The 27093-nt window shown below is 43.5% G+C and overlaps 1 protein-coding gene across 1 annotated transcript in view; it reads left to right on the top strand.

Moving 5' to 3' along the window:
- Csmd2 (CUB and Sushi multiple domains 2) overlaps positions 1-27093 on the top strand; it is a 526828-nt gene that overhangs the window by 354854 nt on the left and 144881 nt on the right. Inside the window, exons 17-24 of the mRNA XM_042684124.1 lie at positions 183-370; positions 1026-1214; positions 1396-1512; positions 5726-5941; positions 7271-7459; positions 13696-13865; positions 22882-23038; positions 25305-25496. Coding sequence (XP_042540058.1) covers positions 183-370; positions 1026-1214; positions 1396-1512; positions 5726-5941; positions 7271-7459; positions 13696-13865; positions 22882-23038; positions 25305-25496 — 1418 coding nt within the window. The remainder of the gene's footprint in view (positions 1-182; positions 371-1025; positions 1215-1395; positions 1513-5725; positions 5942-7270; positions 7460-13695; positions 13866-22881; positions 23039-25304; positions 25497-27093) is intronic.

The following is a 27093-nucleotide window of genomic DNA, read 5'->3' as shown; positions in this document are numbered from 1 at the left end:
GAGCTTAGTAGAGAAGGTCCTTCCATAACATGAGAAAATGTGTGCAAATTATATTAAAAGATCCCACCCTGCCAAAATCTGGTTGTCTAAAGCTCTGGGTCAGACAGGGCCGGTCTTTTATCATTAGTAAATCAATAAGCCTTGGATTTCTTAAGAAGTCTTCATTTTACATAATTTGACAGATTTAAAACTGAGGTTAACTATGACACCCTGGAAGTACGAGATGGACGGACGTACTCAGCACCCTTGATTGGGGTTTACCACGGGACCCAGGTCCCCCAGTTCCTCATCAGCACCAGCAACTACCTCTACCTCCTCTTCTCTACAGACAAGAGTCATTCGGACATTGGCTTCCAGCTCCGCTATGAAAGTGAGTCTGGGTGGGAAAGTTGTGAGGAGGTAGATGAGGTCCAGTGGGTGAGAACCTGGGATTATGTTCCTCCACAGGTACCTACTCAAGTCCTTCCAGGATGTTCTTAGACTATGCCCTTTGGAAGGCACCCCTGGCTTTCAACATCCCTCATGGGTTATGGGAGATAACAGTTGTTCATGATCTTTATACCAGGTCCCGTATGCACACTGCTGTACGCAGGTGGCTGGGCACTTAGAGACAGAGAATTTGGCTGGCTGTAAACCCTCTCCTCATCATTTCATATCCATTGCCTCCATTTAAAGATCCAGTGTCACTTGAGTTCTTTGCAGGTTGAAATGGAAAGTTCAGATTGAACATACCATGAGGATAGGGTTGCTTTCTTACTCGTTTGTATTCCTAAACCTTAGCCCAGGGCCTTAGCTACAGTGGACAATCAACACGTGTTTATCGAATGAATGGACCAATGGACAAATGGTCTAGCCAGCTTGTTTAAGAGATAGGTATTCAAATAACCTCTCTGCAAATACCAACAGCCACATTTCATGAGTCAGTAACTAGTGACTTCAACCTTTGTAAATCCAGGCCCTTTTCTCCATCTCTTTGTTTTTAACAGCACATATTGTTGATTCTAGATGTGGCCTCTCTTTTCCAGCTATAACACTGCAATCAGACCACTGCCTGGATCCAGGGATCCCCGTCAACGGGCAACGTCATGGGAATGACTTCTATGTGGGTGCTCTGGTGACATTCAGCTGTGATTCAGGCTATACATTAAGTGACTCAGAGCCCCTGGAATGTGAGCCCAACTTCCAGTGGAGCCGGGCCCTGCCCAGCTGCGAAGGTGAGGCATGCCACCGGGGGCACGGAAGGAACACATGTCTTTCCTACTATGGAAAACCAGGCACTGGAAAGGACTCCAGTTCCTTCTCAGGCCTTCAGTGAGAATGGGCTTTGGAGAGGATCCTAGGGGAGGCTCCCTGGGCCACTCAGGTCTCTCACTGTTCTTTTCACTCCTCCTGTAGCACTGTGTGGTGGTTTCATTCAAGGCTCCACTGGTACCATCTTGTCACCAGGGTTCCCTGACTTCTACCCCAACAACTTGAACTGCACCTGGATTATTGAAACATCTCATGGAAAGGGTGAGTGTTTACATCAATGGCAGATATTGGAAAGTAACCCCAAGTCCCCAGATCAAGGTGAACTCAACTGACATTTCCCTATATAGCAGCTTGTTGAGTCTGAATTTTTCTCATCAACATGAAAATTTCCAGAATTATCTCATTGTTTTGAATCATGCAAATCATTTGATAAATGTTATACAGAATATAAACTGCCCTGCCAATAGAGATCTTAATTGGCTACCAACCATCAAATCCCATCTAAGTCACCTCCTACAAGATGGCAGCATACCCTCAGTCTAAACACCAGTGGGAACATGACCAACCCATCCCATAAATGAGGTCTCTTTCCTCATCATAGTCTATTAGGTAGATGTCCCGTGCCATTCCCTGGAGGAACATAGCACACTTCTGCTCCCTCTTCCTCATGCCCACTTATTTTTTGAGGTCGCACTGTAGCCTAGGCTGGCCTTGAACTTATGATCCCTCAGCCTCCTGGCTCCAGGATTAAAGGCATGTGCCACCACACTAGCCTACCCTTCAGGTTGTATATAACTCTACTCTTCCTGAGGTTATGTACAGGCATATTCCTCAATAGCCTGCCCCATTGCCTCAGTTTCCCTCACATGAGCATTAGTTAATAAACACTTTCGGCCAACATTTAATTCTCAATGTTTATTAAATATCTCCACATGGAAGACACTGGGGCTGGAGATAAGTAGTAACCAAGCAGACACAGACAGCTCTCGGGAGCTTCTTCCAAAGTTCTACTAGAGTCGTAGTGCTTCCCTCTTACACCAGAGGTTGTGATCTGCTATGTTGGGGATGGAAACCAGGCCTCTGTGTGTGAGAGCACTTCATCAGTAATTTTGACGCATGCCTTTAATGAAGAACCACTGATTTAGAAGAAATAATATTCAAAAGGGCCCAAGGAAAATATTAAGATAGAATAACCCCACAGATATTTAAATGTTGTTAATGGACTAAATGACATGAATAGTGTAGCTTGAATACTGTAGACACCTGCAGGAGTGGGGAGAGGGGAGTGCAAGAAAGGTCCAGAAATCGATGCATTTATGTGTATGCATGTGTGTTCTCACCTAACTGTGCACAGGTGAGAGGAAGACAGAGTTCAGTATGTGATTAAAGCATCATTTCAGAGTCATTGAAGGGATGAAAGATTCTTTCATAAATGGTGGTTTCACCATATGAAAGCAGCTTAAAACCCAATCCATACCCCTATACATTTCACCACAGAAATCCCTAGAAACATATGGATCTCTAATTTCTGCTGAGGATATGCTTTTAAAAGTAACTCCCAGGGCAGATCTACATGGTAAAGGCTACTAGCTACCATTTAACATAAAGCTTGAAAAGACTTTATAACAAATCCATAAACGTGCAAAGTCAAATAGTAAATAGACCCCAGAATATTTGCAATATGTGTAATTGACTAAAGATTACCAGCCTGATGTGTAAAAAGCTCTTAAAATATCTCTGAGAGAAACATGCTTGGCCCAGTGGCCTGCCATATGAGCAGAGCTGTAAACTAACACTTCATAATTGCAATTCAAATTGAAAAAACATCAACCCCACCAATAATTAAAGAAAGGCAATTTCAGCCGGTAATGAAATACCATTTCCCTTTTTTATATTCTCAAAGAAAATCACAACACCAGCAGGGAGAGAATGGTCACTGCTGACCTGGTGGGAAGTGGTTTTCTAGAGGTGGTTTGAGGATAGGGATCAGAAGCCTTCTGAGGACATGTGCCTTGAAAGTCAACAATTCCCCTTACTAGAATTTTCCTGAAGAGAGTAAACAAACAATACATCAAGATGCGGCTACGCAGGCAAACCTAAGCTATTTATTTATCAGACTAGAAAACTAGGAACTTGTCGACTATCCATCCATAAGGAAATGTCAAATAAACATATGGTCCAGTTAGAGAATGAAATACTAGGCAGCTACTAAAAGGGATCAGGAGGAAAGAATATTTGCACACCCACAGAGTTGGTTGCATTAAATTGTTAACAAACAACGTTTTCCCAAAGAATAAATGCATTCTGTGTGTGAAATATGAACAAGGGCATTTACATAGAAGCAGCCAATAGCTCCTAAAAAGACCCACCCTAAAATAGTATTAGTAGTTATCTCATAGTTATCTCTTTTGTCCTTAAAAATCTTTTGAGCAATCTATATGATCTATAAAACATATTATTGTCTCAGACATATACTAGTTATTGCAAATAAGGGAAACCATAAATAATATAAGGCCCAATGGCCTGGAGCTTGGGGCCAGGCAAAGACAGGAGCCTTCAGGCAGCTGTGAAGCCTTCTTGGTTACTACAGCAACAACCTCTGGTCATGATTTTTTGTGTCTCATCACCTGTGATTATAGGGGGCATTTGCCTTAGTTTAGAAGTCAGTGCAAATCATCAGGTACTTAACAAATCTTATGTAATACCTGTGCTTGGAAGCCCAGAGCTCAGTGGTGGAGACAGACAGCCTAAATCCTGATCTCCATGTAGTAGGGTTTGTGTATGATAAAGCAGACAGAGGCCTCTAGAAAATGGAGCCCAGTTCTGAGGAGTTAGATGGGCACCCTGGAGTTCAAGTATAAACTTGTCTTCAGGGATGCACAGGAATTGGCTAGGATGGAAAGTAACTGGGCACAGAATGGACCAGAGGTCATGGGTGAATGACAAGTCACTTCTTTCTTAGAGGCATGCAAATGTTTCCCTGAACTCTTAGCCTACAACCTTTAAGTATAAACTAGCTGTGAAGCCTACAGCACTAGCTTATGTTTCTCACCCTCATGCTAAGCCTTCTAAATAGAATTCTAGCTACATACACCTCTGTGCCAAGCTTTCTTTCCTCTCAGGGTTGGCACAAGGTATAAATTGTCTCTATAACTCTTCTCTCCAAGCCAGCAGAGTAGTGGTGACTCCAAGTCCCCTTGTTTGGCTAGCTCTTTGTTCTTCCTTTCCTGAACCTCCTCTCCTATCCCTAGGCTGGGTCCACTCCTGTAGGCTCCCACAGCATCCTTTGCTTCCTAGCTCTAGACTTCACTCCAATGGATAGAACCTGCTTCTTCATCCACCTCCCCAGAAGATTTGGAGTCTTTGATACACAAGTCTTTTGTGTCACGTAGTTCCCACAGCACCTTACCCCTCTGCCTGGTTCACAAGGAATCCCACAAGTATGGGTGTGACATGAATTAAGTTGAAATGAACCCAGACCCTTCTTTAGGCTACTGAGTAGGTTGCTCCCAAAGAGGCAGATACCCAGCTGGGGAAACCAAGCTTGATGAAATTCAGAATTTCCCAGCTTATCACATATCAGGAAATAAGCACTCCAAGCATCCAGAGAATATATTCTGGCGGAGACTCCAGGTCTGGTGTCCCTTAGTCCACAGGCTATCTTGGGATCAGGTGATCTGGGCAGAGAACACTGATTGGTAGAGGCCTGCTGTGTGCCAGAAGTGCCTGGGTATGTTGCATGTGTTGTCCCAGATGTCTCACCAAGTGCCACCTATAAGGTGACCCTGTGATCCACACATGACAGCCAGAGACAGGAGAGCACAGGAATACCGCGCAGCTTCAGCTATGACGCTTGGGCTGCTAAACAGGTGCTTGATTCCTAGCTTTCCTGTTCCATGAGGGATTGATGTCACCCCATGATTCAGCACGGTTCACTCCAGGGTGTGCATTCATCACACCAAAGCTAGATTCATACCCCGTCATGGGGCTTCTCTGTTTCTGTGACAATGTCTTCATTTTCTCACAATGGACCAAAAAGCCCAAAGCAGTCAGCACAGCTGGGAAACCCAGGGGTTTCATCTCAGTTGTTTGCTTCTCCTTAGAATCACAGCCAAATATTTACTCCTTGGGAAGAGCTGTATTTGCATGCTAGAAGAACAGAGTGTAAAGTTGGTATTTAATCAACTTGTATCCCCAACCTGCTACTGTGTCTGACCACCCACCATCCACCCAGTGTACCAGGGAGGGGAATAAACACACTTCTGACCTGGATGAACTAATGAATGGATGCGAAACAGTGTCACAGACCTAGCTGTAAATCCTACCTTTCAATGCTAATGCCCACAGGAAGTGCCCGTCACGGACTGGACCTTTTACCAGCACCAACCTGACATATTTGTGCAGACTCTGGTTTACAGCTGGGCTGCTCCAACCATCTCCCTACCCCCAACCAGACCCTCTGATCTCTTGGCAGGTGTGTTCTTTACTTTCCATACCTTCCACTTGGAGAGTGGCCACGACTACCTCCTCATCACTGAGAATGGCAGCTTTACCCAGCCCCTGCGGCAGTTGACTGGCTCAAGGCTACCAGCTCCCATCAGTGCTGGGCTCTATGGCAACTTCACCGCCCAGGTCCGCTTTGTTTCTGATTTCTCTATGTCATACGAAGGATTCAACATCACCTTCTCAGGTAAGGAGCACGAAGGTTCCCTGGAGAGAAGGGGTTGTAGAGCCATTCTATCTCTCCCTCTCACTCTGTTGCCAGTCTCTGGTCTTCCTAGCAGATGTTTATTGACCACTCCAAGCTTGAGAATATTCTCAGTGCTGCCAAAAGAGGTACTTGGCTTAGACACAAGGATGAACTCACTTATAATGATCTTGGAAAGAGTTAGCAGGTTCACTGGGGGAAACTCCTCTGATCCAGGATTGTTCTGAACACCACCCACAGAGCTGGCTGAACTAGAGGAAGGACTTCACAAAAAACCCTTCCTGCCCTAGTTACTCCAAATTCTCCTAATTTACAACCTCAGCAATTACCAAAGAAAGAAAATTAACAGATCAGATAGTTTTAGCCTCATTTTGGGTCTTCATCATCAATATTAATTTCATAATAATAGGTAGTTATCTTGGTGTTTAGGAATCCTGAAAAGAAAGTGGGTTCTTGATCCTCTAATACTGAGCCCTCAGCCGCTCTTGTCCTAAGTTGTCCCCAGGCCTCCCACCACCTGGCCATTGGCAGGAAAGGGATATCAATAAATCTTTTTAGGATGGAGAAGAGAGATCTGGCCTCTAGGCACTGGAACATGGCCCAGATAAGTCTCCACGGGCCCTCCATGCTAGAAGCCACCTGCCAAGTGTCTTGGAAAGGCCTAGCCATTGAGACACAGGGAGACAGGAAACCTTGACTATGTGAAAAAGACTCTCCTAACCACTTAGAGTCCTGGGTGCTGTATCCAGAAGGGAGATGCCCTCTTCCACACTGTCATTGAAGGCACCAGGCAGGTCCCTGGTCCACAAATGCCACCCCACCACGCTCAGCATCTGCCTCAAAGCCAGTGCCACTTCACAGGGTCCATTTGGAGTTGTTTTCCCAGTGTGAGCTGCGCAAGGCCCAAGGCCAGTCATGGACTCTGGCTTTCTGGAACCAGCTGATTGTACTGAGCCAAAGAGTGGGAGATTCTGCCTATCCCAAAGCTTGGGGCTCAAATGGAGATACAGAGACAGGGAAGAAAAGTTGCTGAGGCCTGTGAAACATCAGAAATCCTCCCTGGGGGTCTCCCTTACAGATATTCTGCCCAGGCCAGTGCTCAAAACACCGAGGGTACAAACAGCCTATCTGGCCCTTCCTGCGCCAATGTGCCATGCATTGTCTGTACCCCTGTCTGGCCTTGCCTCTGACCCTGTTTCCCTTTGACATTTGGCCTGTGCCTTCTCACCTTCTCTCTCTAGCTCCCCAAGATATCCCTGAACCCCACCCCTCCGGGTGTCCCTGAACCCTACAATTCCACTATCTCTGCAGAGTACGACTTGGAGCCCTGTGAGGAGCCCGAGGTCCCGGCATACAGCATCCGGAAGGGCTTACAGTTTGGTGTGGGTGACACCTTGACCTTCTCCTGCTTCCCCGGGTACCGTCTGGAGGGCACCGCCCGCATCACGTGCCTGGGGGGCAGACGGCGCCTGTGGAGCTCGCCTCTGCCAAGGTGTGTTGGTAGGTGGTCACGTGCTTTCATTTTGCTTCACTTAATGGGGTGGGCCAAAATTTAGTCCAGTGGTGCAAGGTGGTGGACTACACATGGCCAAGAGGCAGAGAGGGGTTGGGGTTTGAGAGCAGGCATCGTCTGCGCTCACCTGTGGTGGGACATTAGACAGGAACCTGACTTCTTCTCCAGGATAGGAAGGGATGAGGCTGTCCTGTAGCCAGGCCTGGTCTTTGAAAAGAAGCTTCCCATGGGCTCTGAAACAAAATTGACCTGGATACTTGCACCTCCTCTTCCCTTTACTTGAAGGCCCATGCCTTAAGGTGCATAGAAATTTGGCTGGGCTATCAATTGGACCTACTGCAAGGAGGTCCAGTTTCATAGAGCTAACTGGGGCCTTACGACTCTGATGGGAGTGTTTGTTTGGAGAATCCCTAAGGAGACCATCCAGCCAGTTGAGAAGCAAGAGAGACAGGAGTCAGGCTCATTCATGAAGCACCCATCACACAAGCTACTACATTACAGGCATCTTGGGCCTGTAGATCAAAAGTAAACTAAACAAGGCTGGGATGTAGCTCAGAAGTAAGCACTTGCCTAGCAAATGCAACATCATGGGGTCGATCCCCAGTACCAAAAAAAGAAAAGACAAAAAAAATAGTTACCCACCTCCCCAAAAAATAGTGAACAAAACAAGAAGGGCTCTCCATTTGGAGTGCACATTCTCCTTCTACTGAGGGGAGACAGAAGCCACAAACACAGATAAGTACTGTGTCCTTCAGTGTTGTACAGAGAAAAAAAATCAAGTCAGCTTAGAATATGCTAGAGATTATACCCAGTCCTTGGAAGTCAGTGATCAGGAGGATCTCAGCAGAAACCAACCTGGGCAACACCTAAGACTGACATCTCAATCAGGAAGCCAGGTGTAGTGAGGCATGCCTGTCATGCTAGCTACTTAGGAGGCACAGGTAGGATGATTATGGTCCAAGGCTGGCCCTAGGCAAAAACATAAGACCCTATCTGAAAACTAATAAAGCAACACAGGCCTAGGGTGGTGTCTCAAGTGTTAGAGAACTTACCTAACAGGCTAGAGACCCTGAGTTCAAACTCCAGGACCTCAAAAATGTGCTGGAGATGAGATCACACTTTTCAAGGGATGGACAAGAAAGGCGTCTCTGATGAGTTGCATTTTAGCTGTGATATGTGGAGGACTAAACAAGAAGGAGCAGAGGGGCAAGGCCCCAGCAGTGAGGCTGCTTGGTCTCTGAAGAAAGACTTCAAGGCAGGTGTGAAACAGGTGGATGGAAAGCAGGAGGGGCTGCAACAAGGAAGGAGGTGGTAGGTTAGGGCTTGGCAGCCCTGCCTTCATCCTTGGCAGAGTCCCACAGAAGGCCGATCAGAGCTCAGGGCCTGGGGATGGCGGTATGGGGGAAATAGGGTGGTATCCCGGGGAACAAAGACAATTGCTAGCTGTTCCTAATTTGTAAAGCTATGGGTCTCCTTGCAGGGATGGATGAAAGAGTGCCTGAATTAGCAATGTACTTAGTGTTCATTGAATGTAAGATATGACATAAAACCCATCAGATACATAACACAGATCAAAGCAACCCTGCAGTGACTGTGACAGGGATCTTCATCTCAAAGCCCATGGGGCCCAGAGAGGTCACTCAGTGGAAGTTTGCCTGGGAACCATCCCTGAAACCAGCCTTACCTGGGACAGCTCTGTGGAACCCTAGTCTCTGCAGAGAACCACTAAACCAGGCTGTCACGGTGGGCTGAGCCCACTGAACAGCAACATTGGTCAAAGGGCAAGTTTCTCCACTGCCCAGTACTGATCATTAGGGTCACCAAATCTCTCAGCTTTCTGTTTAAAAAGTGAAGACAGTAATGTCTAACTCAAAGGTCTTATTCTAGATGAAATGACTTATGTAACCATAAGCCAGTGAACACCAAATAGTTATCATTTGTCTAATAACTTTTTTGTCATTTATTTATGAATAACTGTCATTATTTCATTGGTAACATTTTATTACACAATCATAGAAAAGAAATACTAAGATCAAGAGGCATAGAATTCCATTTTTCTAATTTTGAGGGTAGTACTGGAGTTTGAACTCCAAAACTTTATACTTGAAAGTGTTCTACCACTTGAACTACATCCCCAGATCTTTTTCCTCTAGTTATTTTTCAGATAAGAACTCATGGTTTTCCCTGGACACCAGCCTCAGGCTACAATCCTGCTATCTCCACTTCCCTTATAGCTGGGCTTATGGACATGCATCCTGGTACTCAGCTTATGTTTTTTGTCTCACTGACACTTGCTAGACTGTCCTGGAATTGTGATCCTCCCATCTCTGCCTTCCACTTAGCTAGGATTACTGGCATGCACTCCCATGCTCTTCTCAGAATTCCATTTTTAAAAATCAATCCAATAACCCCAAAGTTTATTCATTCTCTTATACCTACCCCCAGGCAGCTATTACCAGATCTGAGTTGGCACACTCAGACACATGGAACTGACCCTAGGTAAATAGCCAGCTGCTCCTCAGGGAAGACACCATTGGGTGAGATGGTTCAGGGGAAATTTTTCTTGAATGGGTTCTCCAAGCCCATAGATGCATGCACACACACCAGTGCTCCTGCTTCATTGATCTCATTACACAAACCATCCTTTCGCTTATTATTCCAATTACTGTTTGTTCATGACACCTCACAATATTTTCATTATTACATTTGTCTTCTGTTTCACATGTTATTAATAACGCACAGTAATTATAATCACCTCTAATTACTGCCAGCCCTGCTACAGAAGCTCATGCTAGAGCGAGTGCAGGAATGCCCACTTGGGGTGCTCCCGGCCAGAGCCCGCCCACCCAGTAGGTGTCAATTGGATGATTTGGCTACCCAGCACTACCAGAACACTCGCAGCCCTGGCCTCCAAAGCATGGTGTGACCACAGATAGGGAGGGGGAGAGGGTAGTAGCTCTGACCTCAAGGACCCTCTGATTTTGATGTGAGGGAGATAGTTCTTACCCTGAGGCCCCCAGTCTATAGCAAGAGCCACAGTCCCATCCTGGGGAGCTCCAGAGTGATAGAGAAGACCTAACCCTGTGCCTTGGGAGCCGCAGACTGACAGATAAGATACAGCTCCTGCCCTCGATGCGACCTCCTCTGACAGGGGTGACAGAAGTCGCAGATGGTTGAATCAGCAGCAGTACTTGCCGGTGCATATGACTGCTTGTTTCTCAGGAACATTTATTTGTTTCCATTTACGCCTGTGTTTGGCTTCTCAGTGCATCTGCTCACCTCCCCTGTTACTTTGGAAACTCTCCCAGAAGCAAAACGACATGGCCCTCCACCTGCTCCACCTTCCCTGCTGCCTAGTACCAAGACCCTGTCAGGAAGTCAGGACCTTGCTCATTGGTCAGGGACTGGCCAACTGTGAAGCTATCAGCCTTGGTTCCTTCCTCCGAAAAGATATTGATCACGCAGGCAAGATGGGAGGGCAGAGAGAGCCCACAGAGTGACTATGCAGGAAGCCAGGCCCAGGAAACCTGTCCAAAAATAGGCTAGATCCTCATGTTTAAAGGAAGGCAACTTTCATGAAGGCAGAAGGTAAAAAAAACAGGGAAATGAGCCCCAGGCAGCTGAGGCACTCTTACCATGTGCTGCCTGACTTTCCGCCAGTTGTGGAGCACAGGCAGCTAGGGTTCCCAGTGGAAATAAGTAAACTCTAAGGATTCGCCTGTGATAGGTTGAGAGGAGAGAAGAGGAATAACAGTGGTTGAGGGCCTACTATATGCTAACCCCTCCACCATTTATCACCTACATCTCACATGAAATTGCAGGCCTTCACTCTCCCCAGTCCTGTGAGGGACTGACTATCTAGAAGCAGATGAGGAGACCGAGGTCCAGAGTTGATGTAACTTGTCTGTCTGCCTCCAGGGTCTGTGCTTGTCACAGTGTGCCATCTGCCTAGATGGAGGAGAGGTCTTGACCCAGAGACAGAAGGGCAGTGCTTCAGAGCTGCTCATGTGGTATTATACCATCGTCAGCAGGCCCTGTGAGCCCCCACCTTCAGTGAGGGCTCCCAGCAAATGCACATACTTCAGAAACAAAGCTGCTGAGGTCGACAGCCACTGCCCCCAGGATGCCATCTACCACTGGCCCTTCAGTTTTCTGCCCCAGCTCAGTGTATTCATCAAAGTAGATGGTTTGCTTTACAAATCAGTTTTATTGAAAGCACTCAAGGCTAGGGAGCCTACCAAGGCCATCAAGCCTACCAAGCAAGGGACTCAGCCCAGTGTGATGGCTCAAGCCATCCCACTATATCCTAGAGGCTTGGGAAGTGGCAATCCAAGGATGATGGTTCAAGGCCACCCCTGGCATAAAAGTTGGTGAGGGTCAGTCTCAATCATTGGCTGAACATAATGGCATGTGCCTGTCATTCCAAACTAAAGGGGAAATACAATGGCCGGAAGCAATGATTCACCCCTGTATTCCAGAGGCAAAGGGAAGCACTAACAGGAGGATCACAGTCTAAGAAAGCCAAAACGTAAAAAACATAATCCCGGCCTGAAAATAACCACTGCAAAAAGGGACTGTAAAAATTGCTTAAGTGCTAGGGCATCCACTTAGCAAGTGTGAGGCTCTGAGTTCAAACCCAAGTATTGGAGGACAAAAAACAGTGTGTGGTCACTATCTTCAAAGGACTAAGAGCAACCTTGGGGACAAGAGAACATACAAGTGTATGATAATGTCTGTGGGGAGTGCAACTCTGCTGCCGGTAGGCTACCAGCTTAGAGCAACTAAGGTTGGAAGCAGTGGTCTGGACCTCAGGGCCCTTCCAGCCAAGGACTGTGCCTAGAATAAGGACACTGTAGGTGATTTGGAGAAATCTGACTGGCTTCCATCCACTGCAGTGATTCCAAACATGTTCCAAACTCCCCATATGTCCAGACAAATAATGAGTCTGCCATCTGGCCTTGTGTTTACATCCTTCTGGAACCTAATTATTTTTAGGACTGTGCATCTTCTGAGGCCAGTGTATGCCATATTCATCCATTCATTCATTTGGCAAATGTTTATTTTACAGATGATCTTGGCTAAGCCTTGGAAATTCATAGATATGTCAAGCATGGCCCGAGTCCTCAAGTAGCTCACAGTTTGGGTGAGGGAAGACAGGAAGGTAACAGACAGTCAAGGAAAAATGTGGCAGGTGCCCTGGTCTGAGAGGGACTTCACAGCTAAGGACTTCAGGGAATCCACTGTAAGGTCTCTGGGCATGTACTGTTACTGACCCTGTCTCAACCAGCTGCTGTGTGTGTGTGTGTGTGTGTGTGTGTGTGTGTGTGTGTGTGTGTGTGTGTGTGTGTGTGTGTGTGTGTGTGTGTGTGTGTGTGTGTGTGTGTGTGTGTGTGTGTGTGTGTGTGACAGAGATGTGACAAGCCCCAAAGGATCCCAGTAGAGCTGAGGAGGTGGAGACCTAACAAATCAAGGAACGTGGCATACGTGTTATAAATAACAGCGAGAAGACAATGGAAATGAATGACTAATCCAGGAGAGAAACAGATTTCCGGAAAGGGTGGGATTTCACTAGTTGATCAGTACAACAGGGTTTTGATGAGATGGTGTGAAAACTTTCTCGGTGCCTAAGGGCCCTAAACTTCAGGCCCAAGGAAGTGATGTTCTCGGCCTTTCCTTTTAGGGAACTGAGAGACTTCATGTAAATGGTTTAAATACAGTGCCTCTGTTTAAACTAGGGGTGATAATTGTGTCTGCCTCATGGGATTATGTGAGCATAGCTGAGGTTTCTTGCAGAAGATCTATCTTGGTGCTTTGTAAAGAAGAGTTAGCAATTATTATTCAATCTTGTCCCCTGCTAGTTTCCATCTTTGGATACTGAAAGGCTTCCTCCCTCCTTGCTTGGCTGCCTCCTTCTTGGCCATTTCTGATACTATAATATCATACAAACGGATGTGGGGAGCAACTTCTTTCTAATACAGTGAAAGATAGTGATGTCTAGTGGTTAGTTGCTGTTTATACAGCAGAGAGAGAGATCAGGAGGGAGAGAGATGGCAAAACTGGGCAGAAGTATATGTTTTACAAGGCTAATAGGCAGTCCTGGAGACCAACAGGCAGATGTACAAGTAGGCAGGCAAACAAACTTGGAGGTTCTCCAGAGCTATGAGATGTTTCCTTCACACCACTGAGGTGGGTTAATCTATGGTTATCTTGATTCTCTTTCCAGCTGAGTGTGGGAATTCAGTCACGGGCACCCAGGGTACTCTGCTGTCCCCCAACTTTCCTGTGAACTACAATAACAATCATGAATGCATCTACTCCATCCAGACCCAGCCAGGGAAGGGGATTCAGCTCAGAGCCAAGGCTTTTGAACTCTCTGATGGAGATGTCCTCAAGGTAAAGTTGATAGATTGCATAGAACATGTATGTTTCCATGTGCAAAGGTATACCTACTCTGTCATTATCCCCAGGCAAATGATCCAACCTTTCTCCTTCCTTCCTCTCAAGATGGTGTCCTCAGTCACCAATTTGAAAACCAAATTTGATTTGGGGGCTCAGGGTCTAAGAATGTAGTGTTGGAGTTTGCTTGGGAGCTGTCTGCTCTACAAGTTTACTGCATAATCAAAAGTCGTGTCAAACGAAATTAAAGTAGCTGGTAGATCAGGCTTCACATTATGAACTGTGACCTTCAACTTGGACAATGAACATCTCATAGGATAGATGTGCCTGCATGTGTGTGTGTGTGTGTGTGTGTGTGTGTGTGTGTGTGTGTGTGTGTGTGTGTGTGTGTGCCCCTGTGTGTTTGTAGATGTATTTATATATGTACATTGTGGAGGTAGATACTTCTTTTGCCAGTCCTGGGGCTTGAACTCAGGGCCTAGGCACTGTTGCTGAGCCTCTTTGTGCTCAAGACTAACACTCTACCACTTAAGCCGCAGCACCACTTCCAGCTTTTTCTGAGTAGTTTGTTGGAGACAAGAGTCTCACAGACTTTGCTGCCCAGACTGACTTGGAATTTTTGGATCTGGGATCCTCAGATTTCAGCCTCCTGAGTAGTTAGGATTACAGGTGTGAGCCACTGACACCCAGTTGTAGATACTTTCATATGCACATTTTCATATGTTGAATTTGTATGTGTATCGGGTCTAGAGGATCTGTTTCTGTATATACTTAATATCAGCATGTTTCATCTGTATGCATTCATTCCTTCTTTGAGAATACAGCAATGTCAGTATATCATGATGGTACTCTGTGGGTGACAGTGGAGCACAAGAAAGTGTGTTCAGATCTGTATTAGGGCCATGTGCTGTATTAGTGCCTCATGTCTGTAATCTTAGCTATTTGGGAGACTGAGATTGGGAAGGCACTGTTTGAAGCCAACCCAGCCATACATATAAGAGCCCTTCTTGACCAATAGATGGATATAGAAGCATACACCTGTCATCTTAGCTACATGGTAAGCTGAGATCAGAAGGATTGTGTTTTCTAGGCCAATTCAGGCATAAAAATCTATCAGACTCTTGCTCAATGAATGAAGCTAGGCATGGTGGTGAACAACTGTCATCCTAACTACAATGGGAAGTCTAAAATAGATGGATCATGGTCCAGATTTGTGTGAAGGCAGGATGTCAGACCCTGTCTCAAAAGTGTGAGACCCTGAGCTCAAACTTAGTATCAGCAAAAGAAAAAAGAAGATTGATATAAAGGAAAGAAATGGTAGGAATTAGATGGTGGTGAGGGTAATAGAGAGAGAATTGTTAAGATCTTGAGCTTATATCTATCTTAAATTGCTTTTAAATTGCTTAAATTGCTTATATCTATCTTAAATTGCTGGGTGCTGGTGGCTTATGCCTGTAATCCTAGCTACTCAGGAGACTCAGATCTGAGAATCACAGTTCAAAGCCAGCCCGGGCAGGAAAGTCTGTGAGACTCTTATCTCCAACAAACCACTAGAAAACCAGAAGTGGCACTGTGGCTCAAGCGGTAGAGTGCTTACCTTGAGCTGAAGAGTGCAAGAACAGGCACCAGGCCAAGAGTTCAAGCCCCATTACCGACAAAAAAAATTGCTTTTGTGTATGTGTGATTGTCTAAGCTCTCTATGGTCTTTATTTCTGACCTAGGAAATCCCTGTTCTCTTGCATGTGTGACCTCTGATCTGTTCCTTATCCTGGTAACTGCAGATTTCCTAAAACTTGTTACACACATAAACACAAACACACACACACACACACACACACACACACACACACACACACACAGAATCACATACACATTGTCTCCCATCACCATCTGATTTCTTTTTATTTTAGTCCCTGCCAGGGGACCTTGCTGCTACTGACATAAGCAAGACAGGAAGAGCCTTAAAATGCAAAAGTATAGAAAGGCAATTCCCAGCTCAGGATGGCAAATGGAATGCCTACATAGAACTATGTCCTCCACAGGTTCTCATGAGAATGACTCTAAGAGCATAAAAGCAGAGGATTATGGCCTCAGTCTTAGAAATTATGAGAGTGTCTGTCTTTCACATACAACTGAAAGGAATTTCTGCCAAATGAAATGTTCAAGAAAGAACTGGAATTGAGAAGAGCCTAATCAAACCACAATTCACAGAGGTGAAGTCTTGTCTGTGGATTAAGTGCCAGAAACATTAAGGAAAACCTCCTTGTAAACCCACCCAGCTGTAAGCAGCGGAACATAGAGCCAAGAACAAAACTTGGATCATTGGTAGGGACAAGATCCCAATCCTTATCACTCCTCAGAACACATACTGAACTTGAAGGAGCACACAGAACCATGATATCCAGGTCATCTGGCTTTTGTTGACATTCAGAGAAAGCAAGGTAATGACATGACTGATGACTATCACAAGTGGCCAGGCTCATTAAAGAAAATATACTATGATCTCTACCACCACCCCCTTCAGAATGTTCCTGCTTGTTCTCCGTAGAGATTAGGGAGTGTTTACATTCTCCATTTGCCTTCTCCCTTCTTGATGCTGTGCCTACAAGGAAATTAACCAGATATGTATGTAAATCAAAAGAAGGCATATCTGAGTAATCAGAGCTAATTGTCCCCCTGAAGAACAGAAATATTCTTTAAAAGCTACTAATTTGTATTTTCTTAACAGGATTTGAGAGAATATTATATTTATGGGACAAAAAAATAGGCAATAATGAAAATAGAGCAATATGAGCTGAGGAAAGATGAATGGAGACAGGAAACATGATCACCCAATTAAAACCCTGGAATGGAGGCAATGAAGATAAGGTGGTAAACCAAGAAAAATGAAATCAGGTCATTATAGGATGCATTACAGAACTTCTCCCACATCTCATAAGGAAATGAAAAGGAGAATTCTTTTATATTAATAAAATGCACAATCAATCCATAATAAAACTTTATGTGCCAAGTAACATAGCATGAATAAATTAAATGTGAACTGCTAGAAATGTAAAAGAATTTAATAAAGTTACAGTCATCATAGAATATTTTAATATGTCTCTGTTAGTCTCTGACATATCACCTAGGTTAAAAATAAATAAGGATTTGAGTAGTTCAAATAATATAACACAACACAAAGAAAGTCAAAGAAAGGTACTTGTAAAAATAAAGGCAGGAAAGACTGCCAGAGACCCCGGGGGAGGAGGCTATATCTGTTATTGACCAAAACAACAACTGGTGTTTTGAAAAATAACTATTATAATAGATAAAGCTGGTAGGACTGATCAAGAAATAAACAACAAATGTAGAATAATGGGGAATGAAAAATGCAGCATAGTCATGAATATAGTAGAGATTATTAAAATAAGAAATATGTACAAATAACAAGTTAAGACATCTGAGAGCTCAAATTCAATGGAAATTAAAAGAACATTCACATATTCCAGGCACAGTGGCTCAAGCCTACAATCTTAGCTGCTCAGGAGGCAGAGATTGAAGGATCTTGGTTTGAGGCCAGCCTAAACAAAAAAGTTCCCCAAGACACCATCTGAACCAATGGACTGGCATGGTAGTACATGTCTGTTATCCCAGCTATGCGTAGAGCACAAATAGGAAGATCATAGACCAGGACAAGTCTGGACTTTCGTTTAAAACCCTGTCTCAAAAAATAAACAATGCAGAAAGGTCTGGTGGTATGGCTTGAATGGTAGGAGTGCCTCCCTGACAAACAAAGAGACCCTGACTTCAAACCTCAGCACCACAAAAAGTACTAATTAAAAATGGAAAGGAAATCTGAATAAACTGGGTCTTAGGTTAAAAATTACAGTTCCACTATCTATCTCTCAGAAGCCTCAGGCTTATACTATTTTACAGGTAAACTTTTAACAAAATTTCAAGGAACTGTTCATCTCTGCAGTAATCAAACCATTTCACAAAAGAATAAGTCGTGATCCTTCTCCCAAATCATGTATGTTGAAAAGTAGAATGGTGGTTTGCAGAAGCCAGAGGAAGAGAGATTGGGGAGGTAATGGGTATGGTACAAAGCCCTAGTCAGATAGGAGGAAAGAGCTCTTGTATTTAGGATCTATTACACAACATGGTTAATATGGTAAGCAGTACAGAAATGGATCAAATATCTCCAAAAAAGCAGTGATGATTCAGGTGATGAATATGTTAATGTGTTTGATTTAATTTTCACCACTTTGTTTTTGTAAATCATAACATCACTTCATAGCCCATAAATATATGCAAAGATAGTTTGTCAATTTATCATTTTAAAAACTTAAAAAAAAAAAACAGAAGCCAGAAACTATGAAGCCTGTCTTATGCTAACATACCTGAAAATCCAGGATCTGGTGTCAGATTGAATCTAGATAGGGGTTAGAGACAAAGCAACCAAACAGGCCCAATGCCAGGAACATAAGGATGTGTCAACAGAACAGAGTCACAGTGTTATTTTCTAGACACTGCATGGGTCATAACTCTTCAAATATTGGCAATTTCATGTGACCCAATCTAATATTCTGTGAGCAGAAATAAATGCATGATCCCAAAATACCAAGTGAAAAAAATTCAATATCCATTCTTGATTTTTAAAAAGATCTTTTAAAAAGCCAAACCTTATTAATAGAGCCACATTTCTATCATATTTCCCAATGTGATAGAAAGTTTTTACCAAACACCTACAGTCTACATGGTACTGTAGCAGCAAAACTTCCAGAAGATTTCCAGTCAATTCCAGAATACAGCCATCCCTAGTAATATTAGGCATTGTACCAATGATCCAGCCCATTACAGTTATTCCCAAAAATGAAAAAGATAAAAACAAACCATGAAAATTAGAAAGGAATATGGAAAATTGCCTCATTTATTTAAAAAAATACAAACAATTCAACTAATAAGCTATCAAGACCAATAAGACAATTCAGCAAAGCAGCTGGTGTTTCCTATAACCAATTAAAGCATGTAATCAGGAAGAGAAAAAAAAGTCTCATTCATAATAGAAATGAAAACTGTAAACCATCCAGAACTATGTCCCCCAACTTGTGTATAATCTTTACTGAGAAAATTATAAGACTTTATTTCGAAGACAATATAAAATAAATGTCGGGAAATGTCATGCTCATTGATGAACAGATAATAGGAGCCAGCAATACACAGAAGAAGAGAGAATTGTTGATAAACATGCAATTACTACAGCTCAACCTCAGAGGTAATCATGGGAATGCAAATTAGAATGAGGAACTATTAGGCCTCCATCAAACTGGAAAAAAAAAAATCAGAATGCCAGAGATTACCAAGTGTTGGCGAGGATAAAAACGATGAAAACTGTCATCCCTTGCTTTTGGGAGTGCCAATTAGTATCCTTCCTCGGAAAGCAACCTGACAATATCTAACAAAGTTGAACCTGCAGCCAGCTCCAGCGAGAGCTGCTCATCCCAGTGAAACTCAAAACACTTGCATGCAAAGAATGCTCAAGGCAATGGCGCCCGTGTTGTTTGTTACTGCATGTGGAAAGTTCTTCACTTTAGCATGCTCATTCGGAAACCAGCCACCTTGCTGATCTGTCTTGTTAGATGTACCGGATGGCCTGGACTTCCTTAGATTTCTCAGGGAGACATAACACTGATAGCCATAGCCTGTGAAGAGATAAATATATATGAAGGCCCAAGTCCCAGTGCAAATTGTTAGGAATAAGAGCATGTGACTGAGAGACACAAATGACAGCTTGATTAAATGGAGCCAGACATCATGAATATGGATTGGAGGAGTTAATATCACACAGGTGCAGGTTTTTCCTCAAATCAATCCATACATTTAACATAACTCAATCCGAATGACAGGGAGATTTTCTTTGGGGAGGTTTTGCTTTTTTTTTAATTTCATAAAAACTTATTGAGTTTTATCTAGAAAAGTAAATGTGAGAAAATATATTCTTAAGCTAAAAACACAGGAGGTCTTTCACTATAGTGTAATTAAATATAAAGCTGTAGTCAATAAGGTAGTGTAAATCAGGCACAAGAATTCACAAATTAGACAATAGAATAGAAGGTTTTCAAATAAAACCAAGTTTATATGATGGTGCATGAATTATATCTGGGATTAAGATGGTTTAAATTTGGTGGTGGGTAAATATTTACCAACAGGATTTGGTTGGATAAACAATCAACCAAATGCAAAAATAAATTCTAGATGGAATTTACTTACAGGAAAACACTGATTTTCTTATTTATCATACACTTACCAAGTGCCTCTAATGAGCCAAGGAAAGTCTGGATGTTGATGGGTCAATAATTATATTCTGGGTTGGGTTTATTTTATGATGGAAATTCCTACAACTATTTTTGGTTTTGAGTAGTGGGGGTGGGGAGGGGGGCAGGCTGGCCCGGTACTGCTGAGCCATACCTCCAAGTCCTGTCCTTAATTGGATATTTTTAGGATAGGGTCTCCTTTCCTGCCTTGACACGTGCCTGAGATTGGATCTGTCTATATCTTTGACTTCCTATTGTCTCTGGGATTGCAGACTCACACCTCCCTGTTCAGCTTCCCTCCATGGAGACAGAATTGCTCAGCCTTTTCTGCTGGGGTTAGCCTGGTACCTTGATCCATCTAATCTCAGCCAACCCTGTATCTTGAGATGGTAGTTGAATGAGTTAAGAGGTCTCGCAAACTTTTCTGCCCAGGCTGGCCTTGAGCCAGGATCCTCTCATTCTTAACCTCTCAAGTAGCTAAGATGACAGGTGTGAGCCACCCATCCACCTCCTTATAGATACTTATTCCTTCCTTCCTTCCTTTCTTCCTACCTTCCTTCAGTGCTGATACCGGGGCTTGAACTCAGGGCCTCCCATTTTCACTTGGCTTTTTCACTTAAGTGCTATACTATTGAGCGACACCTTTACTTCCAGATTTTTGCTGGCTAGTTTGAGATATGAGTCTCACAGACATTCCTGTCCAGGCTGGCTTCAAATCACAATCTTCAGGTCTCAGCCTCTTGAGTACATAGGCTTACAGAGTTGAGCTACCAGTGTTACAGATATTTAAATGCTGTTGTGGAAAATGGCACTTAATGCCTTGAAAAATAAATTGATTATGCTTGAGTGAGAGTTGCTCTATTATATCTATAGCTCGATTGTGTTTTTGTAAAAATATATGAAATAAATCTATGTTAAAGAAATTCATAGAACAAAACCTGGGAAGACTGACATCTTAGTAGGATGAAGAGGGAGATCCTGTACCTATTATATTTTATTAATTAAAAATAGGTTCTTAACCGTATTTTCACAATAAAAAAATTAAAAATAAAAATAGGTTCTTAATACCATCATACACTCAATGCGTGTTCAAATTTTCCATTATCTCATGAATGCCATACTTTTTTAAAAAAAATTAGTTTATTTATTTAAATCAGGCTCCGAATAAAGTCCACACATGGGATTTTCTTGTCTCATGTTCTTGTGAACTAGAAGGTTTTCCCTTCATCTTTTTTCATCTTTCTCCCCATGTAATTTATTTGTTGAGAAAGTATGTCTACTTGTTCAGTGGAATTTTCCACATTCTGGATACCCAGTGTATTACTTCATATGTTCTTTCAGTTCTCTATGATTCTTATAGGATGGAAATTGTATCTAGAGGCTTGATCTGATCAGGTTCCATTTGTTTCACATTGATCTCTCTTCCATCAAGAAGGCTATTACTTTTGACTTTCCTTCTTATTATGATATAGTAACTGTTGACAACACCTTGAATCATTAATTTCAATGTATGTCTTTATGGTAATATATATATATATATACATATATATATATATATACATATATATATATATATATATGGATGGATAACAATTGGGATACAATAATTGGTAAACTTCAAACTGGTGTGATCTCAAGATGGAACACTAGGATTCTGTCAGTCAACATAAAACAATAGCACACAGGATCTGGAAACAGATTGGAGGCTCTTAGAAACCCAAACAACTCTCTGTAATCTACAGCACTGTTAGCTTGAAGGATGGCTCCTTTTTCAAGGCTTTGCTTCATAAATAGTAGGACAGAAATATTGTTCCAATTTGCTGGCAGCTGGCACCACATTGTGTGCCATGCACAAATATTCATCACCCACCCATAGATCCCGTCTTTGATATTTACCAAAACACCAGGGGGTCTCTCACTCAATCACAACTTCTGTTGTTATTTGTACAATTATCTCCAAAGGAGCAGCAACCTCAAAACCTGGGGAGTTCAGTTCATTATTCTGATGATTGTTGCCTTTGCTGGTGCTCAGAAGTTCAGAGGACAGATGGGAATCAGGGAGGCCAGATGCCTGTGCGATTCCACCCTTGGCAAGCCCAGCAGGCCCTAGCTGGATCCTTCATTACAAGGGAGAAAGGGGCAGAGTCCTTCATTACAGGGGGTAGGGAAAGAAAATCTCCATGACATGCCAATCACTTTAACTCCATCCTTCCTGGGTCCCAGGGATCATATCCAGCAGAGTGGTCAAGACAGGCCACTGCCAACAGTTGGGTGAAGTCAAATGGGAGAATGACTGTCTCATGCACTGGAAGGACAGAACTGTGTAGTTTAGCAATGCTGAGATGTTGAATGCTTTCAGACTGTCTGTCTGCAGAAACAGATGGCTTGGGAAGTCAGGCAGACCCATTGGGCCTTCCCTGGCTGACAAAGAGTAAGCTGATGGCATGTGGGAGAGGAGGGAACAGAAGCAGACCTCCACTGTAAAGGTTAGAACAGCAACGAGTTCCCAAAGATGAGATTTGCATTAGATGGGTTGGGCACAGAGCTGACAACCAGAGGGACCGAGATAACTTCCACAGCTTGGCTTCACTGGGCTGTCTCTCCTGCATCTGAAAACAAACTGCCACTGGTGCTAAGAACTGAGGATGTGGGCTGCAGGGTGAGAATTACTTGAAATACAGCCTTGCTGATGACACTGGATTGAGGTCCCCTGTTTCCAGGTCTATGATGGCAGCAACAATTCCGCCCGTCTGCTGGGGGTCTTCAGTCGCACTGAGATGTTGGGGGTGACTTTGAACAGCACATCCAGCAGCCTGTGGCTTGACTTCGTCACGGATGCTGAAAATACCAGTATGGGCTTTGAACTGCAGTTTTCCAGTAAGTTCACATCTGAAATCCCTAAAACAAGAAAATTGCCTATCCTGTTTCATTACTTCATTTATTAGTTTCTCTTTTTTCTGATATTTGATAATGACAGTAATTGTCACTGCTTTATTTTTCACTTGAATGTAATCATTGCAGAGAATGTTCCCAAGTACAAACAGTTGACTACACAACAGTACATTTTGTTATGCCAGCAGCGGTGCATATATCTTGGCTTTTTTTTCAAATTTTTGTTGTAAAGGTGATGTACAGAGGGTTTACAGTTATGTAAGTCGGGTATTGAGTAAATTTCTTTTTGAACAGTATCACCCCCTCCCTCATTTTCTACCAGTTTTTCCCCTCCCAACCCCCTTTCCTTGTACAGTTCATTTCCAATATGGTATCCAGTGAATATCACTGCTGAATTAGTTCACCCTTTGTCCGATCATTTCTGTGCTTCCCTTTCCCTTCCCAAGTCAGATAAACTTACATAGAAATAAAAAAAATCAGTGATAAAAGGGGAAAAAGAGAAAGAAAAAAAAGAACCACAAAAAGTAAAGTTAAAAACCTCTTCTTGTAGCTATTTCTATTTTAGTTTTCTGTACCCTTGGTCTTGTATATAAGTTTATCTGATCCATGGAAGGGAAAGAGAATCACAGAAACAGCAGGACAAAGGATGAACTAATGCAGCAATGATACTCACTAGACACTATGTTGGAAATGAACTTTACAACTTGTGGGGGAGGGGCTGGGAAGGTGGCTCAGTGGTAAAGCGCTTGCCTTGCATGCATGAGGCCCTGGGTTCGATTCCTCAGCACCACATAACCAAAAAGAAAAAAAGCCGGAAGTGGTGCTGTCGCTCAAGTGGTAGAGTGCTAGCCTTGAGCTGAAGAGCTGAGGGACAGCGCCCAGGCCCAGAGTTCAGGCCCCACGACCGGACCCAAAAAAAAAAAAAAACCAATATGCGGGGGAGGGGAGAATGGGGGGGAAGTTGAGGAGGGGGAACAGTGTTCAAAAAGAAATGTACTCATTAACTTACTTAAGTAACTGTAGCCTCCTGTTCATCACCTTTACAATAAATAAAAAACAAACCTCTTGTTTCCATTTCTTTTAGTTCATTTCATAAGCAGCATTTTATATGATCATATGCACATAGCTATTGAGCCCTTGTGATCCTCTCCTAAGAATATCCTCCTTTGGTCTCACTATATGAGTGTTTAGAGCCCTGTTTAATTTATCATAGTTTTATTAGTTTCTTTGTCCACTGGACACAAAGAGTGGACCCCATTAAAATCTAAGGAATGGATCAACAGAATTTGGTATGTGTATACAATTATTATTTGGCCATAAAGTAATATATTGCAGGCTTCGATAGAAGTGAGCCTCAAACATTCCACTGAGTCAGTCACAAAGGCCACACGCTATGTGATTCTGTTTTTAGGAACTCCCCCAGAGCAAGCAAATGGAATAGAGACAAAAGGCAAATGGGCTGAGAAAATGAGGGGAAAATGCAAATGAGCTCTTTCTGAGGTAACAAAAATGTCCTAGAACTGCCTAGCTGTCCATCCATGGTAGACAAGAGACATAGATGACGTTGCCTTTGCTGGTGCTCAGAAGTTCAGGGGACAGATGAATTTGGGTATATGAAATTATGTCACAGCGAATCTGGTGGGGTTAGAAGAGCTCAGTGGATCCTCCAGTACCAGGCTGGCAGAAGATTTTGGTCTGTTGCAGAGGCAGCTCAGTGCAAGAGGATTAAGTAGATTCACATTTGAATTGCATTTCTATTAACTGAAAATAGTGTGAGTTTGGAACAATTTATTTAACCTCTCTAGGTCAATGCTCTCAGTTGTAGACTGTCAATAATTATACCTACTTGTAAGATCCCTGTGAATAACAAATGAGAAGGAATATATGTGAAGTCCTATATTGAGAGAGATCCTGGAAGCTGTTTCTTCCTCCAGCTTTTTCAATACAGTATGGTTACACAGGGCAACGTGGAGCTTTTGAATATATATTGAAAGTGGCTTGTCCATAGTACCCAATCCTGTCCCAATGTCTCAGCAAGCAGAATGGAAGGAACAGATACCACCAGCAAATTGCTACAATATCAACAAAATAAATTGAAGATCTTAAGTCTGAAAATCATTTGCTTAGAGAAACTGGAGGAGGAATGCTGGCCCAGGTCACTTAACCTGAGGATATAGGTTGGGATGAAGGGGATGCTTAGCTTCTGCCAGCTTGGTTTCTGTTCACTCTTCCTCTCTTCACTCTCCTCCAGGTTTTGAGCTCATCAAATGTGAAGACCCAGGAACCCCACAGTTTGGCTACAAGGTTCATGATGAAGGTCATTTTGCAGGAAGCTCTGTGTCTTTTAGCTGTGATCCTGGCTACAACCTCCGGGGCAGTGAAGAGCTGCTGTGTCTGAGTGGGGAACGAAGGACCTGGGACCGGCCACTGCCCACCTGTGTAGGTAGGATGCCTCTTGTTCTGCAAGAGACCCCCTAGGGTCTCCCCTGACTTAAGCTTCAGTCCTGGTCTCATTTTAAGGATATCCAGAGCCTGGGGCCATTGACTGGGACTGGATTCTTCTGTGAATGGACAGCGTGGCTCAATGTCTCCCCAAACACACACCCTTCTCCACTTGCTCTCCCTCACACTCATTACACCTGTGGCAGTGGAGTCAAGCGGTAGCTTGCCACTGCCACACATTTAGCTAGTTGCTTCAAATGGTAACAAAGGCAGTGGAAAAGTGATAGGGGAATCTGTTAAAAAGAAAGAAGTTCCAGGAATTCCTATGACATCAATACTCAAAGAAATCTCCAGCTCACTCTGGTGCTCAGTTTCCCTATAGGTGAAATGGGCTTTGGTCTCCTCTTTGCGGGAGAAATGTTGGAAGAGTGAGATAAGGAATTAAAATCAAGCCCACTCTTGAAGAAGAATACAGTAATGAACCTTCTTAAGCCTACATCTGAAATGTGAACAGAGGGTCTCTGGAGGCCTGGTGCACACATCAGAGGACAGGATCCAGTGGCCCCAGCCAGAAGTACAAAATAGGCAAAACCATTCATACTGTTGGTCCTCTTCCCGGAGGACCCAGTTCCCATGGTACCACTCTGTTTCTCCAGCACCAGCCTTGACCTCCCTTCACCCCCAACACATACACACATCCCACAACACACACCAAAATGTCTGTGAGGCATTGGCTGCTCTTATAAGAAGAAAACATACGTAGGACAAACAAGTATATCCCACATGCCAGAAATGATAATTGTATATCTAGGCATATGGAAACAGAGAAAGAGAAAAAGAAGGAAGTCAATAACCCTGACCTTGCAGAGCCCCTACTCTAGCAAGAATGTATGAATCACCACAGCAAGTGATCACTATTATACAAGATGAGCATTGTCAATAGAGCTTTATGCAAGCTGGACACTGTCTCATGCCTGTAATCCTAGCTACCGAGGAGGCCGAGATTGGAGGATTGCAGATTGAAGCAAACCCAGGTAGAAAAGTTCAGGAAACCCTTATCGCTAATTATGCAGCTAAAAGCCAGAAGTGAAGGTGTGGTTCAAGTGGCAGAGCATCAGTCTTGAGCAAAAAGAGCCAAACAAGAGCACTAGGCCCTGAGTTCAAGCCCCAGGACAGCATACACACATACACACTGTCAGGGGTATGAGGAGGATTTGCTTAAGAATTAGTATTTCACTTAAGATTGGAAGGATAACAAGGATTCACTCACAGGAGGGATGAAGAGGGGAGGTAGATGAGGTAGGAAAGGTCAGTGGCTACCAATTGGTTCTATTCTCCAGGATGAAATATTTTAGATTATCAACATGCCACGGGACAAAGGCTCAAAGACAAGATTTTGAGCCTTTGAAAATAGACCAAAGTAGTGGCCTGTGAGAAGCCTCTAAAGTCATCTTTTCCTTTTGTCCTTGAGGTCTGTCCAGTCTGTGGACATGTCTCTTCCCTTTCTCCCTCCATCCCTGTTTAGTTTCCTTCATTCCTGGACCAAGCACAAGGAATTCACAGAAGAGAGCTTCCAGGCCCACCAGGGTGATAAACTC

Source organism: Dipodomys spectabilis, unplaced genomic scaffold (assembly GCF_019054845.1).
Source record: "Dipodomys spectabilis isolate Male_0828 unplaced genomic scaffold, ASM1905484v1 ptg000002l, whole genome shotgun sequence".
Taxonomy (NCBI): Eukaryota; Metazoa; Chordata; class Mammalia; order Rodentia; family Heteromyidae; genus Dipodomys; species Dipodomys spectabilis.
Note: the sequence above shows the minus strand (reverse complement) of the source record. Positions and strands in the feature narration are given on the sequence as shown.